At 28.9% G+C, this 15,827-nt stretch overlaps 3 protein-coding genes across 3 annotated transcripts; 2 read left to right on the top strand and 1 right to left on the bottom strand.

Annotated features, from left to right (window-relative positions):
• Window positions 1-1,136: 1,136 nt before the first annotated feature.
• Window positions 1,137-3,160, bottom strand: LOC116768180 (uncharacterized). Its single transcript, XM_032658844.2, has 4 exons — window positions 2,874-3,160; window positions 2,061-2,221; window positions 1,325-1,429; window positions 1,137-1,254 (listed from the first exon to the last, which is right to left on the bottom strand). The coding sequence occupies exons 1-4, from the start codon at window positions 3,012-3,014 to the stop codon at window positions 1,137-1,139; spliced, it is 525 nt and encodes a 174-aa protein (XP_032514735.2). The 5' UTR covers window positions 3,015-3,160.
• A 4,436-nt stretch (window positions 3,161-7,596) lies between these two features.
• LOC116768062 (uncharacterized) lies at window positions 7,597-9,844 on the top strand. Its single transcript, XM_032658684.2, has 5 exons — window positions 7,597-7,820; window positions 7,893-8,097; window positions 8,421-8,621; window positions 8,697-8,807; window positions 9,397-9,844. Exons 1-5 carry the CDS (start codon window positions 7,658-7,660, stop codon window positions 9,491-9,493), a joined length of 777 nt encoding a protein of 258 aa, XP_032514575.1. The 5' UTR covers window positions 7,597-7,657; the 3' UTR covers window positions 9,494-9,844.
• Window positions 9,845-9,993: 149 nt separating this feature from the next.
• Window positions 9,994-15,711, top strand: LOC116768183 (uncharacterized). Its single transcript, XM_061523613.1, has 5 exons — window positions 9,994-10,386; window positions 12,259-12,469; window positions 12,551-12,766; window positions 15,170-15,274; window positions 15,568-15,711. Exons 1-5 carry the CDS (start codon window positions 10,215-10,217, stop codon window positions 15,671-15,673), a joined length of 810 nt encoding a protein of 269 aa, XP_061379597.1. The 5' UTR covers window positions 9,994-10,214; the 3' UTR covers window positions 15,674-15,711.
• Window positions 15,712-15,827: the final 116 nt, after the last annotated feature.

A 15,827-nucleotide genomic window follows, 5' to 3' on the forward strand; every position in this document is an offset into this window, starting at 1 on the left:
TTATCTTTATTTTTATCTTGATTGCTTTGCATCCGATTTATTAAAGATTTATAAATCTTAGTTTTGTTAGAAACAGCAAATTCTCTACTTTTTATTAATATTCATATTAAGGAGTTCGAAAAATACATTACGAGCTTAGGTATTTTTAGCAGTGATCTTAATACAGGATATAAAATTTTCTCAAATATAAAATTATTATGCACAAAGTTGGCAGTATGTTAACATACATATATATGTACATTGTACGTACATGATGAATAATACCATGACTTCAATTTCACAAGGACTGGTTCGATATCGTGAAGAAACGTTGATCCTCTGTTAATTAAAGCCTAATTACTTTTGAGAATAGGTCTGTTACAATAAAGAAGAGGGGAACGACTGACATTGGGGGTTTCCCTGTTAAAAAAATTAAATATCATATCTATTGCCCCACCATAAAATTGGGGTACATCTAGAGTTTTGTGAATGCTGAATTGTCACATGAATCTGAGTTAGTTTCAATCTGAGGTAATAAGTCTTTCAAAATACCTTTTATTCAGAATAGAAGCACGGAGTAAATGCCGTGAGTGGAAGGTATTTCTTTTATGATAATTATATTGAGACTACATTTGAATTAAGTTTAAGAACTAACTTGACTAACAAAGTGAGATTAACTATTTGTAAACAAAATGTTCAAATGTACGATGTATTATTATTTTCACTATTTTGTACATTTTGAAATTTCAATATTACTCCGTAGTTGTAACTTTGAGCCATTATGTTTGATGTAGAAGTATATGAAGGATTCAAACAATAAACTAGAAAAGTGTAGTCATGAGTAGTAGTTCTTGTTTTTCATATAATTGAAGTTAGGAAAAATTTAAATTATTTTTAAACCTACAAACCAACAAACTTTACAAGCGCTGAACGATATCAAACTTCGTCAAAAGCTCACAAAAGCTCTACTTTTTTATGCGGACATAAGAAAGAATTCACGTTTATTGTCTGAACTTCCAGAAAAATTAAAACTTTAAAGGAAGGGAATCTTAAATCCGACATTATGGTAAACAGTCTATGCGAGTGGAAGTCTGATGAACAAAATTAGAAAAAAAAATCCATCCGGGCAACAAATAAAAAATATATATTTTTAGTTTTTAGATATCAGTATAAGTTGATATTTCCATGACTGAGAATGGACATGAGTTGATAGAAAGTTGACAATCCTCGTCAGTGTAATCGTGCCATTTGTTCATTACCAAAGTTTGTGATTTTCTGAAACGTAACATTAATTTAGATGTCAACCAAAGACAACAATCTTTTTATAATCATTGATAAATTTTACCTGAAAATCATTTGAAGAATTTTCAAATATATGCCCTTTGCGTCAGATAAAGAATTAACTTCACAAATCGCCCGTCGTACGCAGTGAAAACCGTTTAAGCCGTTTCTGAAATTTAGAAATATATTTTTTTCAACCTTATCAAATTTTAAGTGAAGAGACTCAACGTCCGTTTGATTATTTGTAATAAAAGGGCACTTTACTTTCTGTTACGCAATCGTTGTTTAATCTGATTTTGTTATAAGTATATAAACATGTTGTATGCGGAAGTGAAATATAGCCTTGCTCTGTTTCTTGATCTTGTATAGTATAAAATACAAAAAAGTGTATTATTTATACTTGTTAAGCAAACTCGTAACATCTTTCAATTAAATTGACTATTGCGATGGAAACTAAAGTATTCAAGCTAGATAATAATCGTTTAGATATCATAGCATAAACGATTATTCGCAGGAATCAATGTAGTTTATTGATTAAATTGATGTGTTGAACACGCTCCACGAGTTGGTTCTCGATTCATCGATAATTAAATAATAAGCTAATTCAGTTTCAATCTGTGATAGGCCTTCAGTGTTTTATATACGTTTTTCACTTCAAGAAATGTTTATCACTTGAATTTTAATGAATCCAAGTTTTCAGTCGAATCACTGATTCGACATAAATTTTATATTTTAATTGTTAAAATTTTTTTTTTTACTCTTAGAGGTAGTCATTTTGTTTCATACAATAGTTTAAATACCTGTCCAATAAGATTTCTAAATTGTGATACACATCTCTCCTGTTGAGGTGATGGTAAGGATGGAACGAGTCGGGCGGGTCATCCCAATTCATGCGGTATCCAATAGCTTGTGCAAATATCTGGTTCCACGGGACCATGTTAGCTTTGAAATTTAGCCGGACCTGGAACATTATTTTTCTTCTATTGAATTTCTATCAAATCATTTAAATATATCAAATGGAGTTCTACATTTTTGATTCATTCATTTTTAATATATAAGTGATATGATACCTATATATATATATATATATATATATATATATATATATATAGTTGGCAGTGCTTCATAATGATGATGATTTAGTTTGTAAAGAAGCTATTATTTCAAATTAACAGTAAATTATCAAGGAGTGAGTCTTATGTCACGTGTTAATGTATCAATAAAATAAAATATGTATGTTACATGCATGTAAAAAAAATTTTTTTGTTCTTACAAAACTCTTAGTATTCTATTTTGGAAGCAAAAAAGCACTGAATTTGTGACGATCGATTTCATAAGAATATACATTTCGGAAGAAGATCTAATAACGAAAAAAAGAATCTTAAGATTGTCATATCATGACACTATGTAGTGAAAAATACTAGGAATTTGGTAAAATAATAATTGCTGACATAGATATTCATAATATTATGAATGTCTTATAGAAATCTTTCTTCATATATGGGTAGTGTATAGTTTAAAGTTGTTTAAAAAAAAAAGTTTATGTGAAATACGTATGTGACATAAATCATAATGTTTGTTACATATTGGATTCATTAAATAAATATACTCACAAAGAAGTGTGAAATGTTGCTGAATCCTAGATATCTTTTATAGCGATGGATTTGAGCATCATTTGCGTCACCACTCACAATTATCATAGTTACAACAAAAACTAAATATACTAATATCACAATTTGGATCTGTCTATACATTTTTATTGATCCTAGTTATAATAAATGAAACTCTTTCGGTGTCATTAAAAACTTATAAGTACGTTGTTTGGAGTTGGTGTTGTAAAAACTAGAAAAATTAGAAATAATTTCACTCCAAGCAGAAATTTAAACCGTTCATGATCGAATGTCGACAATAAACAACTGTGTCAGTATGGCACACAGTGAGACGAATGTAAAATTTCGAGTTTGTATGTACGTATTTGTTTAACAGTATAAAGTTTTAGCAAAGACAATTTAATATACATATGAAATTCAAAATCACAATAATATTTATCGACTAAACTACGCGGAAAGTTTAATCGAACGTTATTTGTAAAAATATTTTTCCTCTTTAGATAATGATAATATTTCTATTCGATTTAGTTTGGTAGTTTTTAATTAACATTAAAAATCATATACGTAAACCATTTACGTATTAAAGTTAAATCATACGTGTAATATCGGATGACATTGTTGTTAACTATGTGCTCTAAACGAATTACGGTAAATTTGACACAAAATTTTGATATTTGGCTTCTTATTATAACCTGATAACTGTTAAGTCTCGTTTGTTATCACAAACGATATATTCCTATTAGCTCGTGCTAGTTCTATCTATCTCTGTTTTACTTGTAACGAGTAACTATAATTAAGCTTAAACAAGATAAAGAGACAATATGTGCATCATAAATAATTATATCCGTGAAAGTCTAATCAAAAGGAATCCCGAGGAAACGGAATTAAAAAAAAAAAATTAATATGACTTATACAATAGTTTGTATTTAAGCGTGGTATATTATTTAAATTAACATTAAACATTTATGCTATGTACGAAATAACATGCTAAAATTTACTTTTAATTTAGATTTATTCAATACAATATATCTATATACATCGGCTTATCGGCTTTTAATTTCGAGCGGTCTAAGCCCAAAATGGATATGAGGATTTCCAGTAATGGCTAGTATACGGCTTTAGAAATCGATAGTGTAATACATATACCATAATTGTATATGATAAAAACGAATGCTAGTGTATATATTTTAAGATTTTTGTTTTTATGGATTCCTAACTTATATTATGAAATGCAAGACATAGTAATAAATAATGACTCTGCACTCATTTCATTGCACTGTATGAAAAATTTTAAATTTTATTTAAAATTTTGAACATGAATATTCTAGAACAAACGAATTTATAAGGTTCTATATACATTACTTGAAATAAAAATACATAATAGTTTGTAAATTTATTTGTTATTGCATAATCATTTCATATTAACATTTCCAGGGATAAGAAATGTATAGTCTTAAATTGTTCCTCGTATATTATTCGAGGTTATACGTTCCAATACAGAGAATTAGTAATAGACACGAGTAGACAGATCGTTGACAGTCATAGCTCGTGCAGATTCTCGTTTTTCGATATAAACGATTGGATTCTGAAAAACGAAATCTTTCAAAATTGAAAATTGATGTATCAATTCGTATTGGTAGTTAATCAATTGTATATGAATTAAGATATTTTAATATATGTGATTGAGAAATTAAAATCAATTTTATTTGAGTAATTACATTGTTATTTTGTGAACATAATTCAAATGTATTTTTTGGATGGTGTTTGGCAAAGGCAAATGAGATTTTTCTTTTGTACAGCGCAAAAGTAATTTTATAAGTAAATAAATAAGAAAGTTCTATGAGCACGTTATACAAAAAAAAAAGTAGATAAACATTAAACATTGTTTTTCAATAACTGTGATATCCAAAGTACAAATATAGAATTAAGATTTAAATTTAAATTTATTCTTACTTGCTCCTTTTGTATCTATGATGGGTTGGATTCGTTTGTTTATTTTAAGTAACTCATCATGAGCCGAACTCGGTGAACCACTAGTGAAGTGAACCAACCTCGATATTTGTATACGCAATTATTTTTCTTTAAATCATCAATATTAAATATAAGGAAGAGGAGGAATACTACAAAGTTATGGTCTTATTGTTCATTTTAATTCTAGAATAACCTATTTTTCTAAATATTAAACATTAACTAACATAGTTTTCAAATAATTTTTCAAACCTATTCTTTTAATGGAAATAAGATAATATAAAATAATCGGGGGATGAATTGCAATTTTATATAAAAAATATTCTTTCATGCTTATGCTGTTTAAAATCTATCCTTTATCTGAAGAAAATTATTTAAATTAATAATAAATAAAAAAGATAACAATAAACTAGGAAATCCTTTCTGATATATGACAGCAGTAACTCAGTTTATCTTATATTTAAATATGCAAGTGGTAAACATTAATTAATAAAATCTTAATTTTATTACGCAAAGACCGTCGAAGTGGCCGGCTTTGAATATGAAAGATATGCTATCCAATGCGTCAACTAAATATCTGAATCCGCGAGTCATGGAAAATATTATCTGAACCCAACTCATAGAAACTACATTCACAATGTTTCAGATAGTTTACTTTTGCTTAAATAAAATAAAAATAAATTACATGATATATTCAATCCTCAAACTATTTAAAACTTAGTGTCTACCTTGAATTTTATTTATTAAGAATAAATATTTAGAAACATTATTAATCATAATAATTATGAATAATAACTAACAGGAAACAAATAACTATAATATTAATGAAATAATTTTCTTAACGGTTAATAATAAAGTGATATTTACATTTTAATATAAAGGAACCTATATTTAAAATTCAAATGTGGTTATCTAAATCTGTGTTAGGGCGCGTCAAAAAGGGACAGGAATAAAGGCGGTTCACATGAGGCGTTGAATAATTACTGGTGACGCTTTGGGCTATAATTATGGGTACCTGTGACCCTTAAACCTGAGGGTTTTGTTGGTGGAACTGTCACGAGAGATAGAAAGAAAAGCCATACGGAGCGAGATTTTATATATATAAAACAAAATTTATATTTTTACTTCATTAATATGATGTTAAAATATTAATTTTATCCCCAAAAGGACATGATTGATTTTTATTTTATTTTCACATGTGTTAGACTAAACACTAAAGAATTACATAACAAACGTTCTTACTGTGTAGTTCTGAAAAGTACCTTGCACTTATTTACATACTAGTATCTATTTACTTTAAAATTGTCGAGTGCAGGCAATTTTGTTAACCTGTTGAACTTTTTACTAATAAAATAAATAATAGAAATATATACAGGTTGTTTGAATAAACTTTTAAGTTGTAATAACTATAAAGACTTGATAGTAATAAATTATTTTGTATAAATCATTATGGATCAATAGAACTGACAAGAATTTCTTCTTATCTTTTCTCCCATCTATAAGTTTAATTTGATCAAAATCAGTTTACTACTTTTACAGGTTTAGTAGGCGAAGAATATATTAAAATAATCTTTCACACTCATTGTATTAGTGGACTAAGAGAGGGAATACATTTGTATGGATATTGTTCCTATACGCCCAAACGACTGAAAGGATCTCTATGAAATTTACCTTATCTATTTCCAACAGTTTAGGGAAGGACGTAGGATACCTATCGTTAAGAAAATCGGGGTTTATTCTGTGGAATATCGAACACATTTATAAGCTGTTTGAAATTATATCAAATAGTGTGGTCGGTTTGGAATAACACTTGAATTTCAGGCAGTTTTGGTGTAGTGATGGTATAGAAATACAATTATTTTGCAAAGTACTAATTAATAAAGAAATATATTCTAGCTTACACTAGTTTACGATGATTAACCATAAGTTCAAGTAAAAAATAATAAAACAAAGCATATTTGTTTGTAAACACAAAGGCAATTTGCGTAATACTAAGAATAGCGGCTTATCTGATGTGCCAGAACATTACACTCAGTTACATAATGCTGTAATATCTTCAGGATGAAATAAGTAATGCTTTCCGTAGAGCCATTATCACGTTCGCTTAAACTTAGTGAAGTTTATGTCCTTAAATTTGTTTCGCTTGCATTCTATGCTGTTTCTCAGTACGGTGTGATAAGATTTTGCAACAGGATAAGTTCCCTTTGATTTAAAAAGAAATATAAATTTTCAAGATTAATATTTTTTATGAAACATTTATCATTGCAAATCATCATATATATTTTGTTACAATATAAGCGTTAATTAAGTTTTTAGTGTTATTTATATATGGATATATTTTACTTAGTTTAAACGTATGAATGGGTCGACAAAACCTTAAACGGAGAATATTTTTAGGGTCAGTTTGTTGTTCATGTAAATGGCAATGGTGTTTGATTTCGATGTGACCTCTTCATATCAAGTCCATCTCCTTTTAACAGTCTGTTTATATTAAAAACTGCTACGATTGTTTGAATAAATTTTTTATCTCAAGAATTTTAAACTAAAATAATGGTCTATCAATCAATGAATAAAACTGAATCAACTTATACATGAAATAAGATTCACAATTTTTTTACAAAAGATTAATCAAACCTTATTAATGCTATAAAAAATAAATTCGAAAATTTAATCATCCTGTGTATAATAATAACGGATTATCTGTTTGGAGATCGTGATTAACGTTTTAAGAGTTATCCACTCACGATCAGTCGAGCGCTTGGTATTATCCAAAACGAAATTCTTTCTAAATCTATGAACATTGACAACTCTATCATATTATGAATTCAAAAATATTAACAAAACTATGTTTACATTCGCTATCGGTGTTGATGTTACTCCAATATTCTTTGTGTTTGAATATAGAAAGCAGAGAAAATAATACAATTTTATCGAGACGAAAAAGATTTCTTATATTCCCCGAAGGCAGTTCCCTTCAATTAGGTATGTTTTTGTATTAATTTTTAATTTTTTCCACAAGCTTTAATTTATATATTTATGGATGACTTGTTTCAGTATTTTGCGTTACATATCCGGTGCTGACTTCAATAGGTGACATATTTCTCTGGGGCAACACAGCTGCCTTAGCGTACGAACTGCCACAAGATCCTTATTCCCCTTTTAATCATAAAGCCGACCCTCTTCACAGACGGATGGATACAAACACCATATATTTTACGGATTATGATGGAAAAATAATATACAAGAAGCCATACGTGAAGTAAGAATTTATTGTAAAACTTATTGTGAAATTGATTATCTTGAAAGTTTTTCTCTTAATATAATATATGAAGAAAAATATCCTGTTAAACTTAAAGATATCAAGAACTCAACTTTCGATAAAAGAATAAAAGTGAAGGAATTTAACAATAGGACTTTCTTTAACATACTAACAAACAATAACGCATGTAATGCTTAATCCATTTATGTAAAGAGGATTTTTTTTTGTATTAAATCTAATGTGTGCATTAACTTAGAAATACGTACAAATTTCATCGCACTTGAAATCTATAACAGATTTAAAGATAAATCCACCCATTGCAGAAAGTTTATTGTAAACCCAGCGTTTGCGAAGCGTAGCGTGGACGAATACGAAAAGGTATCCTTCGAATATAAAATAGGAAAGAAACAGATGCACGCCTCAAAACACACAAGAACGTTTTTGAAGGAACATTTGGGAAACATCGACTTTCATAGAATCAGTAGAGCGTCACTTTATCAACGGATTGAGACACTTTTACAAGGGTATTTATCGTTTTATTAATGTACTGTAATAATACATATAAAGTCATTAAATTTATATGTATATAATTTTTCCAGACTCGGTTCTGATGGGAGGAATTGCGTTTTGAAAGCATTGTGTGTGATAGGACAGTCACAGGAGGATAGCCAAGGTGCATTCTTACATGAAATTATGAGAGCCGTATTCACGTAAGTCATAACTGTTTTCAATACAGATAATAAATAAAGGTAATCTAAAAAAATTATAATAAATTATGTTTGATTTCTATTTCAACCAATGTCTGACGGTTTTATGTCATTCAGAATTTTGTTAAAATAACAAAAGAAACTTTCCAAATGATAATGTCTCTAAGGACCGTCTGGCTTGTTTTTGTGGCTGATTCTTTGCGACTATCAGATGCAATTGACTAACATCATTAGCGGTTAAAAGTTATATCTTAACTCTATAGAGTGACCACTTGGAATAAAAGACGCCGCTACAATCTATTCTCAATGTTGATACAATTTTATAAAATAAGCCCAGTTCCTAATTAATTTTATATTTATTAATAAATCAACGACTTTAAGCTACTAAATAACGAATTTAATCAGAACCCCCTTTTTAAAGAACATTCAACATAAGAACATTTTAATTGCAATTAATTAATTAAAATTTTATTAGAATTTAATCACGTTTGGTCGTATTTACTTTGACTAGTTTTACGAGTTTAATGCTTTTAGAAATTAAGAAAGTTTTAATTTGGTTTACGTGTCTTAAATTTTTATATGTTTTTGGCAGAATACCAAAAGGCACGACATCCGGTGATATTGATGAGGAGTACGACATAGCGCATACAGCAACAGAGCCCTGTCATGAGCTTTACCCGAACTGTTAAGCTCACAACGAAAATTTAACAAAGAATTCAGCAGTTTTGATAAGTTAATCGGAATGTATTTGTATTGCTATTGCACGATTTAAAAACCAACCTTAATATTCTGTATGACTTACCAGGTTTTTGTATTGTTTTAATTTGCAAATCTTTTTAAAAGTTTTGTCCTTTTGTCACAGGATTATTTTATTGTAAGAAACTTTATTGTATAATTTACATTTATTTTGTTTTATATATACATGTTTCATACAAACGACACACGTAAATATAAAACAAGGTAGCTTAACGAATATAAATTTAGCGAAGTTCTAATACAATTTGTTACTTTTATGTGATGGTGTGATTAATTAATTTAATAAAATCCAATATACCTCATTTTTTATGATATGGCTATTAAAAATTGAATTCTAAAGAGGTGTTCTTTTTCTCTTTCTGTTTAGTAGTAGACGATCTCTTAGCAACAACCCTCGCTAACATGAATTATTCAAATGTCACGTTTCAAATTGTGACGCAGAATTTTGATTGCCTTTTTTGTTTTTCGAAATCCATTTCTGACACAGAATAACTGTTAGCCATTGACACAGAACTTGTTAATTGCTCCTACATTTATACATATTTGCGTCAACTACTTCGTGCGTGAAACTGGATAGTTCATTCTATGTTTTCCAACAGACAAGTATTATTTTGAAATTGTGTTATGCTTTGTATTGATACATGATTAATTAAGATGTTCTTCGGGAACTGTATGTGGATATTTGGTTTTTTATTGTGTGGATCTGTTCAAGCTGCTACAAATACCTATGACGACGAGGTGTTGGGAAGGAATGAGAGCAGATCGCGGGTTTTGTCTAGAAGTAAAAGATACTTAGTGTTTCCAACGGGCAGCTCTCTTCAATTAGGTAGGTACTAAGTAACTGGTGGACTACAATCGAGTTTGTTTATGAGTTAAGAAAATGAGAACATTTTCTTCAAATAACTTTATTAAGTTCTTTTGAAGAAGTTACTATATTTTAATAAATTAATAGCTAATTTATTAATGATATTCTAGCCCGAAGTTTCGAGTGTTTTAAGTAATTACTAAAGAAATTGCTTTTGCTTGCTATATTTATATTCTTCCACTTTTATTTTGTAATTACTACAATTAAAGTAAAGTCACAGTTATTTTATAGTATTCTGCGTTATAACCTATCAGGCTAATTTTTCATTATTAAATTATATATCACATGACATAACTTCATTCGCAACTTCTAAAGCGGCTAAAGCCTCGGGAAAATGATTTCGCCGACCAAGGACGGACATATATTTTAAAACGAGAACCATATTTTTATTTATCATAAGCAGAAGTAAAATTCTAATTTCATGACTAGGTAAACTTGTCAAACATCTATGATTTATCCTGGAATTTCTTCACCTTTCTATCACATATATCAGCTTGAAATAGAACCTCCTACTTTTTAAGCCCCTAATACTCTTTACTCTGCAATTAGAGAAAGAGGTCCATTATAAATAATGTCACACTTTAAAACACTTGCATAATATATGACATGTTGAACATCAGCGTGTGTTTTGACACTTTCAACATTCAACCCTTAATCAACTGCTCATAGCTACCAGGCGCACTTATTTATATTTAGAACTCAAATCTGTAACAGGTTCAAACCTGCTTCAAATCAAGAGGCTCTACAAACCTGCTCCTCATTAAAGCATTTGTAAACGCCTTGTTCCATGATAAGAGACTTTCAAAAGACTTGCTTTTAGATTGTAGCAATAAAATATCAACACACTGACATCATCTTCGTAGTCAATGACAAAGTTCTCGATCATACACGTTGCACCGGTTTGGCTCCCGTTCACCTGCCATTAGAGGGTGGAACGTTTTCACATATTCAGATGCCAACCTCTGCTTAACTATGTTCTAAGAAAAGGTTAAGCTTCTTAGAGGCATCCTTGTATTGGCAGTACACGTGGGGACCTTCAGGACAAAGATTTCAATGGCAGGACCCGAACAGGACCTTCAACTCCAACAGCAACTAAGCAAAGTGTTGCTATCAAAGCTTAAAATGCTAACAAATTAGAAAAAAAATCACTTATGTCAAAAAAATATCTCAATAGATCTGACAGATATAAATAATCTGCAGTTAAACAAAAATGGATAAAACTACAAAGCCGCATGTACAAACATATATCAAAAATACAATGGAAATACCCCAAAATAAACCCTCTTTGAGCCCGGTGGCTATGTGTAACAATGAAATCAGTGATAACAAAACATTGCTGTTAATACAATTTTGAGTGGCTTAAGTACAATCTAAATTATGAGTCGTTGTCTTGTAATTATAACAGTGAATGTATGTCGTATAATAATTGTCGTCAGCTTTTCGGGGAAGTAAGTGATATATTCGGAATGTGAATTAATCTCTGTTCATTTTAATAAAAATACGTTTCTACAGTATTTATGAGGATTATTTAGTATTAACAAAATAAAACCTGTGTATATTAGAGTTACAATATAACATAGTATAAATTAATAATTCCTAATAATAATGAAAAGACTAATTTCTGGTCGTTAGGTTTAGACTAGTGGTAGTAGTAGTGGTAGGTTTAGACTTGGTAGTTCCGGGGTTCCAGGATCGTCCAGTAAGAAAGCTTGAATCTCATAACGACGTTGTCTCAAAATATATAGCAACATAATTGTATATGGCCGTCATAACAACTTTATATCTTTGGTTATTATGAGAGAATTTTCTTAATAATATTTTAATATATTGCAGTTTTCTGTGTTCAAACATCAGCTCTGATAACTATAGGGGATATTTTTCTGTATGGTAATACTGCTGCTTTGGCATGGAATTTGCCAACCGATCCAAAGCTACTCCTTATGCTGAAGGATCACGAGAAATATTCTAATCGGAGATTTGATGAGAAAACTATGTACTATGTGGATGATAAAGGAAAGATAGCAGCCAAAGTCCCCTATGTAAGGTAAATTACTTGAATTGCTTGTGACGATATAAAATTTCAAATTATTTATATGTCTCAAAACCTATATTTAATATTGTACAGGCGTCCTATAGTTAATCCAGCTTTTGCAAAACGAAGCATAGATGAGAAGCTGAGCTTCAAAAAGAAACTCAAAGGAAAATTAGATAGGATGAAAATGCACGAGAAACAGGCCGAGAGAGATTATTTAAAAAAACATCACTTGGACGAAGACAGTATTGAATTCCACAGATATAGTAGAATTGATCTCTATAAGAAATTAGCACCTCTTATAACAGCGTAAGTATAAACTTTTTTACACGTCTCGATTTCATTTTTTATTTCTTTATTTTATTATTACATCTCTCTTTTTCCGAATAAAATGTTAAAAAACATAGAAATCTTTATATAAAAGCAAATACAAGTGTAATATTTAAATGTATATAATTTTAAATTAACAAAGAAAAACATTTAAAGGTGTTTATCTTAAACTATCAGTTGTAATTTGAATGGAATGACAAAAAGACAATCTTAGAATCAATTTGAAACTTGACAAAATTAAAACAAAAATTGCTAGTAAAATTTATTTTGCAGTATTAATTAAATGTCAAGATGCGGTCATTATAAAAACTATACATTATTTTTGATATTGATGTGATTTTTTTAATGTTTAAGTAAATATTATAAATAAGATTAAAATATTTTTATTACTTTATTAAATTAATTGAAAAATTAATATAATAAATTTAATAATTTCTCGACTCATGTCATGTTTGAGATCTAGTACAATTATGAAATTTAAATAAAGTTTGAATAATCTACGGATATATACGATAAACTAAGAGTTGTAAGAATATTAAGCAATAATAACAGGTGCAAAAGTAACACAAAATTCGTACAAAATAGTATCAGTCGTAAAGTCGTATTCTTTAGGATAAATCTTCTCTACTTTTAAGAGACTGGTATACATTAGGAATCCTAAACGACACATTGGTTTCACTAAATTATTCAATAAAATTTCATGACATTTAATAGAAACATAAGCAGATAACGGAAGGGAAATTAATTTAGATACTTCGTTTTGATTTCAAACACACCATCGAAAGTGAAAGACATATTTCAGAAATTTCTAAACCAAATACAATTTCTATTCTGAAATAAAGTTATTCAAATTGATGAACATTCTAATTAAAAGGAACTTAACGGAGTCAACAATTGCTTCATTATAATTCTAATTGAATTTTCTTTCGAACTGAAGCTTGATTGTTCACGTATTCGAGAATCAAATTTCAGAAATTTTCTTATTAATCTAAAATCAAAACAGTATTATACAAAATTAATTAGTTAATATCATTCTTGAACCGTTCCATCGTGCATTATTAATTTGATAATTTTGTTGATATTGGGTTATTAATTTCGTTGGGATTGTTTTTATTAAGGCCGAGGTAGGTATTCATTAACAGACAGCGGTAAATGTTTTATGAAATTCTAATAAAATGAAATGTTATGAATTAATTGAAACGTCTGTTTAATTGAGATGTTTCGATTAACAAGATAGTCATAATTAAATAAGGTCGTTATTAAAACGTAATAATTAATGTATTTCTATAACTGTGCCTTTTCCTTATTGTACACAATTATAGGTACTAAAACAATCAAGTTACTTGGTAATATAAACTCGCATGACAAATATATTTGAAAATGAAGACTTGTTTCGATATGCATAAAGCCAGACCGTATGTTAATGCAGTATGGAAATGTAATATACATTATGAGCTTTAAGGCTTCGCAGCTGTAAGTTTGTTGCATCAATTTTGAAATTCCAATAATACAGGAATATAATAAATAAATATCAGTTTAGAATAAAAATATATATGTGTGTCCTTATTGAGTGATGTAATGTTTTAATTTTATTTGTGTTGAAATCAAAGTACATTAATTTTAATGTTGAAAATGTAAGCAATGACATACATTGCATTTATTGAGTTAATATAATGATTTAAATGAATGTTATGTAATGGTGATTCATTTGGAATTTATTTAATTAAGTTTGTGATATTTCGATCAATGTTGACCTAAATGCTTCAAATAAAGTTCATCCACACTAGCCAGGTTCGAATTATCAATATTGTGCCATAATGCTGTTCTTTTCTTATCTTAACCGTAACATTATAATATTTTTTTTAAGCTGTAAAATAGAAAAAGCAACGGTTAGTTGGCTTAAATTGGCACCTTTGAATGTCATTGGAAGATAGACTAGACTAAGGTAAGAAGAAGTTCTTACCTTAGTCTTTATTGAAAACTAGTCTTTTTAAATGCCAATATTATCCGTAACTTACTACAACGGGATTATTTGAAACTTGATAAGTTTTTACGTATATAACAGACTGTAAGGCTATATGTATATGTATATTTAGGATATTATGAATATCATATCGGAATGTTGAATAGGATTAAAATACCTTCATAAATATTAAAATTATAGATTTTTATCATTAGCAAAATTTGGTTTCGATAAAATTCTATTTTCAAAGGGCTTCTCCGTTTCATAAAATACCGATGTCTACAAAAAATAATTTGTTAAATGAGCCAAGAATTTCTTACCAGCTTAAAGAGAAAACCTTTTGAAATTTGAAATTTTATTTTTACGTAGAGCTAGATCGCTATGTTGAAATACCTGATGTCAAGTAACACCTGTTCCAGTCTGGGGGGCGACGGTCCTCGGTGCGTTCTTTACAAACTATGCGAGTCGGCGAAGATTTCGAAACAGGGTACATTCTTGCAGGAGATGCTACGCGTTGTCTTTACGTAAGTATGAATATCTCGGATGCTCCTAGTTTAGAGGGTTTTGGTTCAAAATTATATGTTATGGAGTTGTTTATTTGTTTTGAAATACTTGTAAACTATCTTAATTTTACGTATGTACTTTGAATTTAATAACACAATGTGAGTGGAAGAACAAAGGAATTGAAATTTCAATTTATACAATGAACAATTAAATCCATTTTATTTACTTTACAAATAATTACTGAAAATATGAGTTAATGAGTAAGTTTTATCGGTTAAGATTAAGTTATGATAACCATTGTTTATTTGTTTAGGTTACCAAAGGGCAACTCAGGAGGCGGACACTACGACAAGGCCCATTCATCTCAAGACGACTGCCGCTCATTATACCCTACGTGTTATAGCGATGGTTACAGTTAGTCGTTACAGTTCAAGAATTTTTTTTTATGTATACTCGTGTCGAAAAGTGATATAAATAAAAAAAATAGTTTAACAAAACAAATCTTATTTTTGTATTTCAATTTTTATAATAATATTTTATTTGATTATAAAATATTTCATTACTCTAATATTT

This window comes from Danaus plexippus, chromosome 19 (assembly GCF_018135715.1).
Source record: "Danaus plexippus chromosome 19, MEX_DaPlex, whole genome shotgun sequence".
Classification (NCBI taxonomy): Eukaryota; Metazoa; Arthropoda; class Insecta; order Lepidoptera; family Nymphalidae; genus Danaus; species Danaus plexippus.

Excerpts from the sequence above, each read along its gene's own strand:
- LOC116768180 (XM_032658844.2), bottom strand. The coding sequence starts at position 3,014 with ATGTATAGACAGATCCAAATTGTGATATTAGTATATTTAGTTTTTGTT. Across the intron at positions 2,222-2,873 it reads GCAACATTTCACACTTCTTT|GTCCGGCTAAATTTCAAAGC; the intron begins GTGAGTATATTT and ends ATAATGTTCCAG. Across the intron at positions 1,430-2,060 it reads TTAGAAATCTTATTGGACAG|AAACGGCTTAAACGGTTTTC; the intron begins GTATTTAAACTA and ends TCTAAATTTCAG.
- LOC116768062 (XM_032658684.2), top strand. The coding sequence starts at position 7,658 with ATGAATTCAAAAATATTAACAAAACTATGTTTACATTCGCTATCGGTG. Across the intron at positions 7,821-7,892 it reads AGGCAGTTCCCTTCAATTAG|TATTTTGCGTTACATATCCG; the intron begins GTATGTTTTTGT and ends GACTTGTTTCAG. Across the intron at positions 8,622-8,696 it reads ATTGAGACACTTTTACAAGG|ACTCGGTTCTGATGGGAGGA; the intron begins GTATTTATCGTT and ends TAATTTTTCCAG.
- LOC116768183 (XM_061523613.1), top strand. The coding sequence starts at position 10,215 with ATGTTCTTCGGGAACTGTATGTGGATATTTGGTTTTTTATTGTGTGGA. Across the intron at positions 10,387-12,258 it reads GGGCAGCTCTCTTCAATTAG|TTTTCTGTGTTCAAACATCA; the intron begins GTAGGTACTAAG and ends AATATATTGCAG. Across the intron at positions 12,470-12,550 it reads GCCAAAGTCCCCTATGTAAG|GCGTCCTATAGTTAATCCAG; the intron begins GTAAATTACTTG and ends AATATTGTACAG.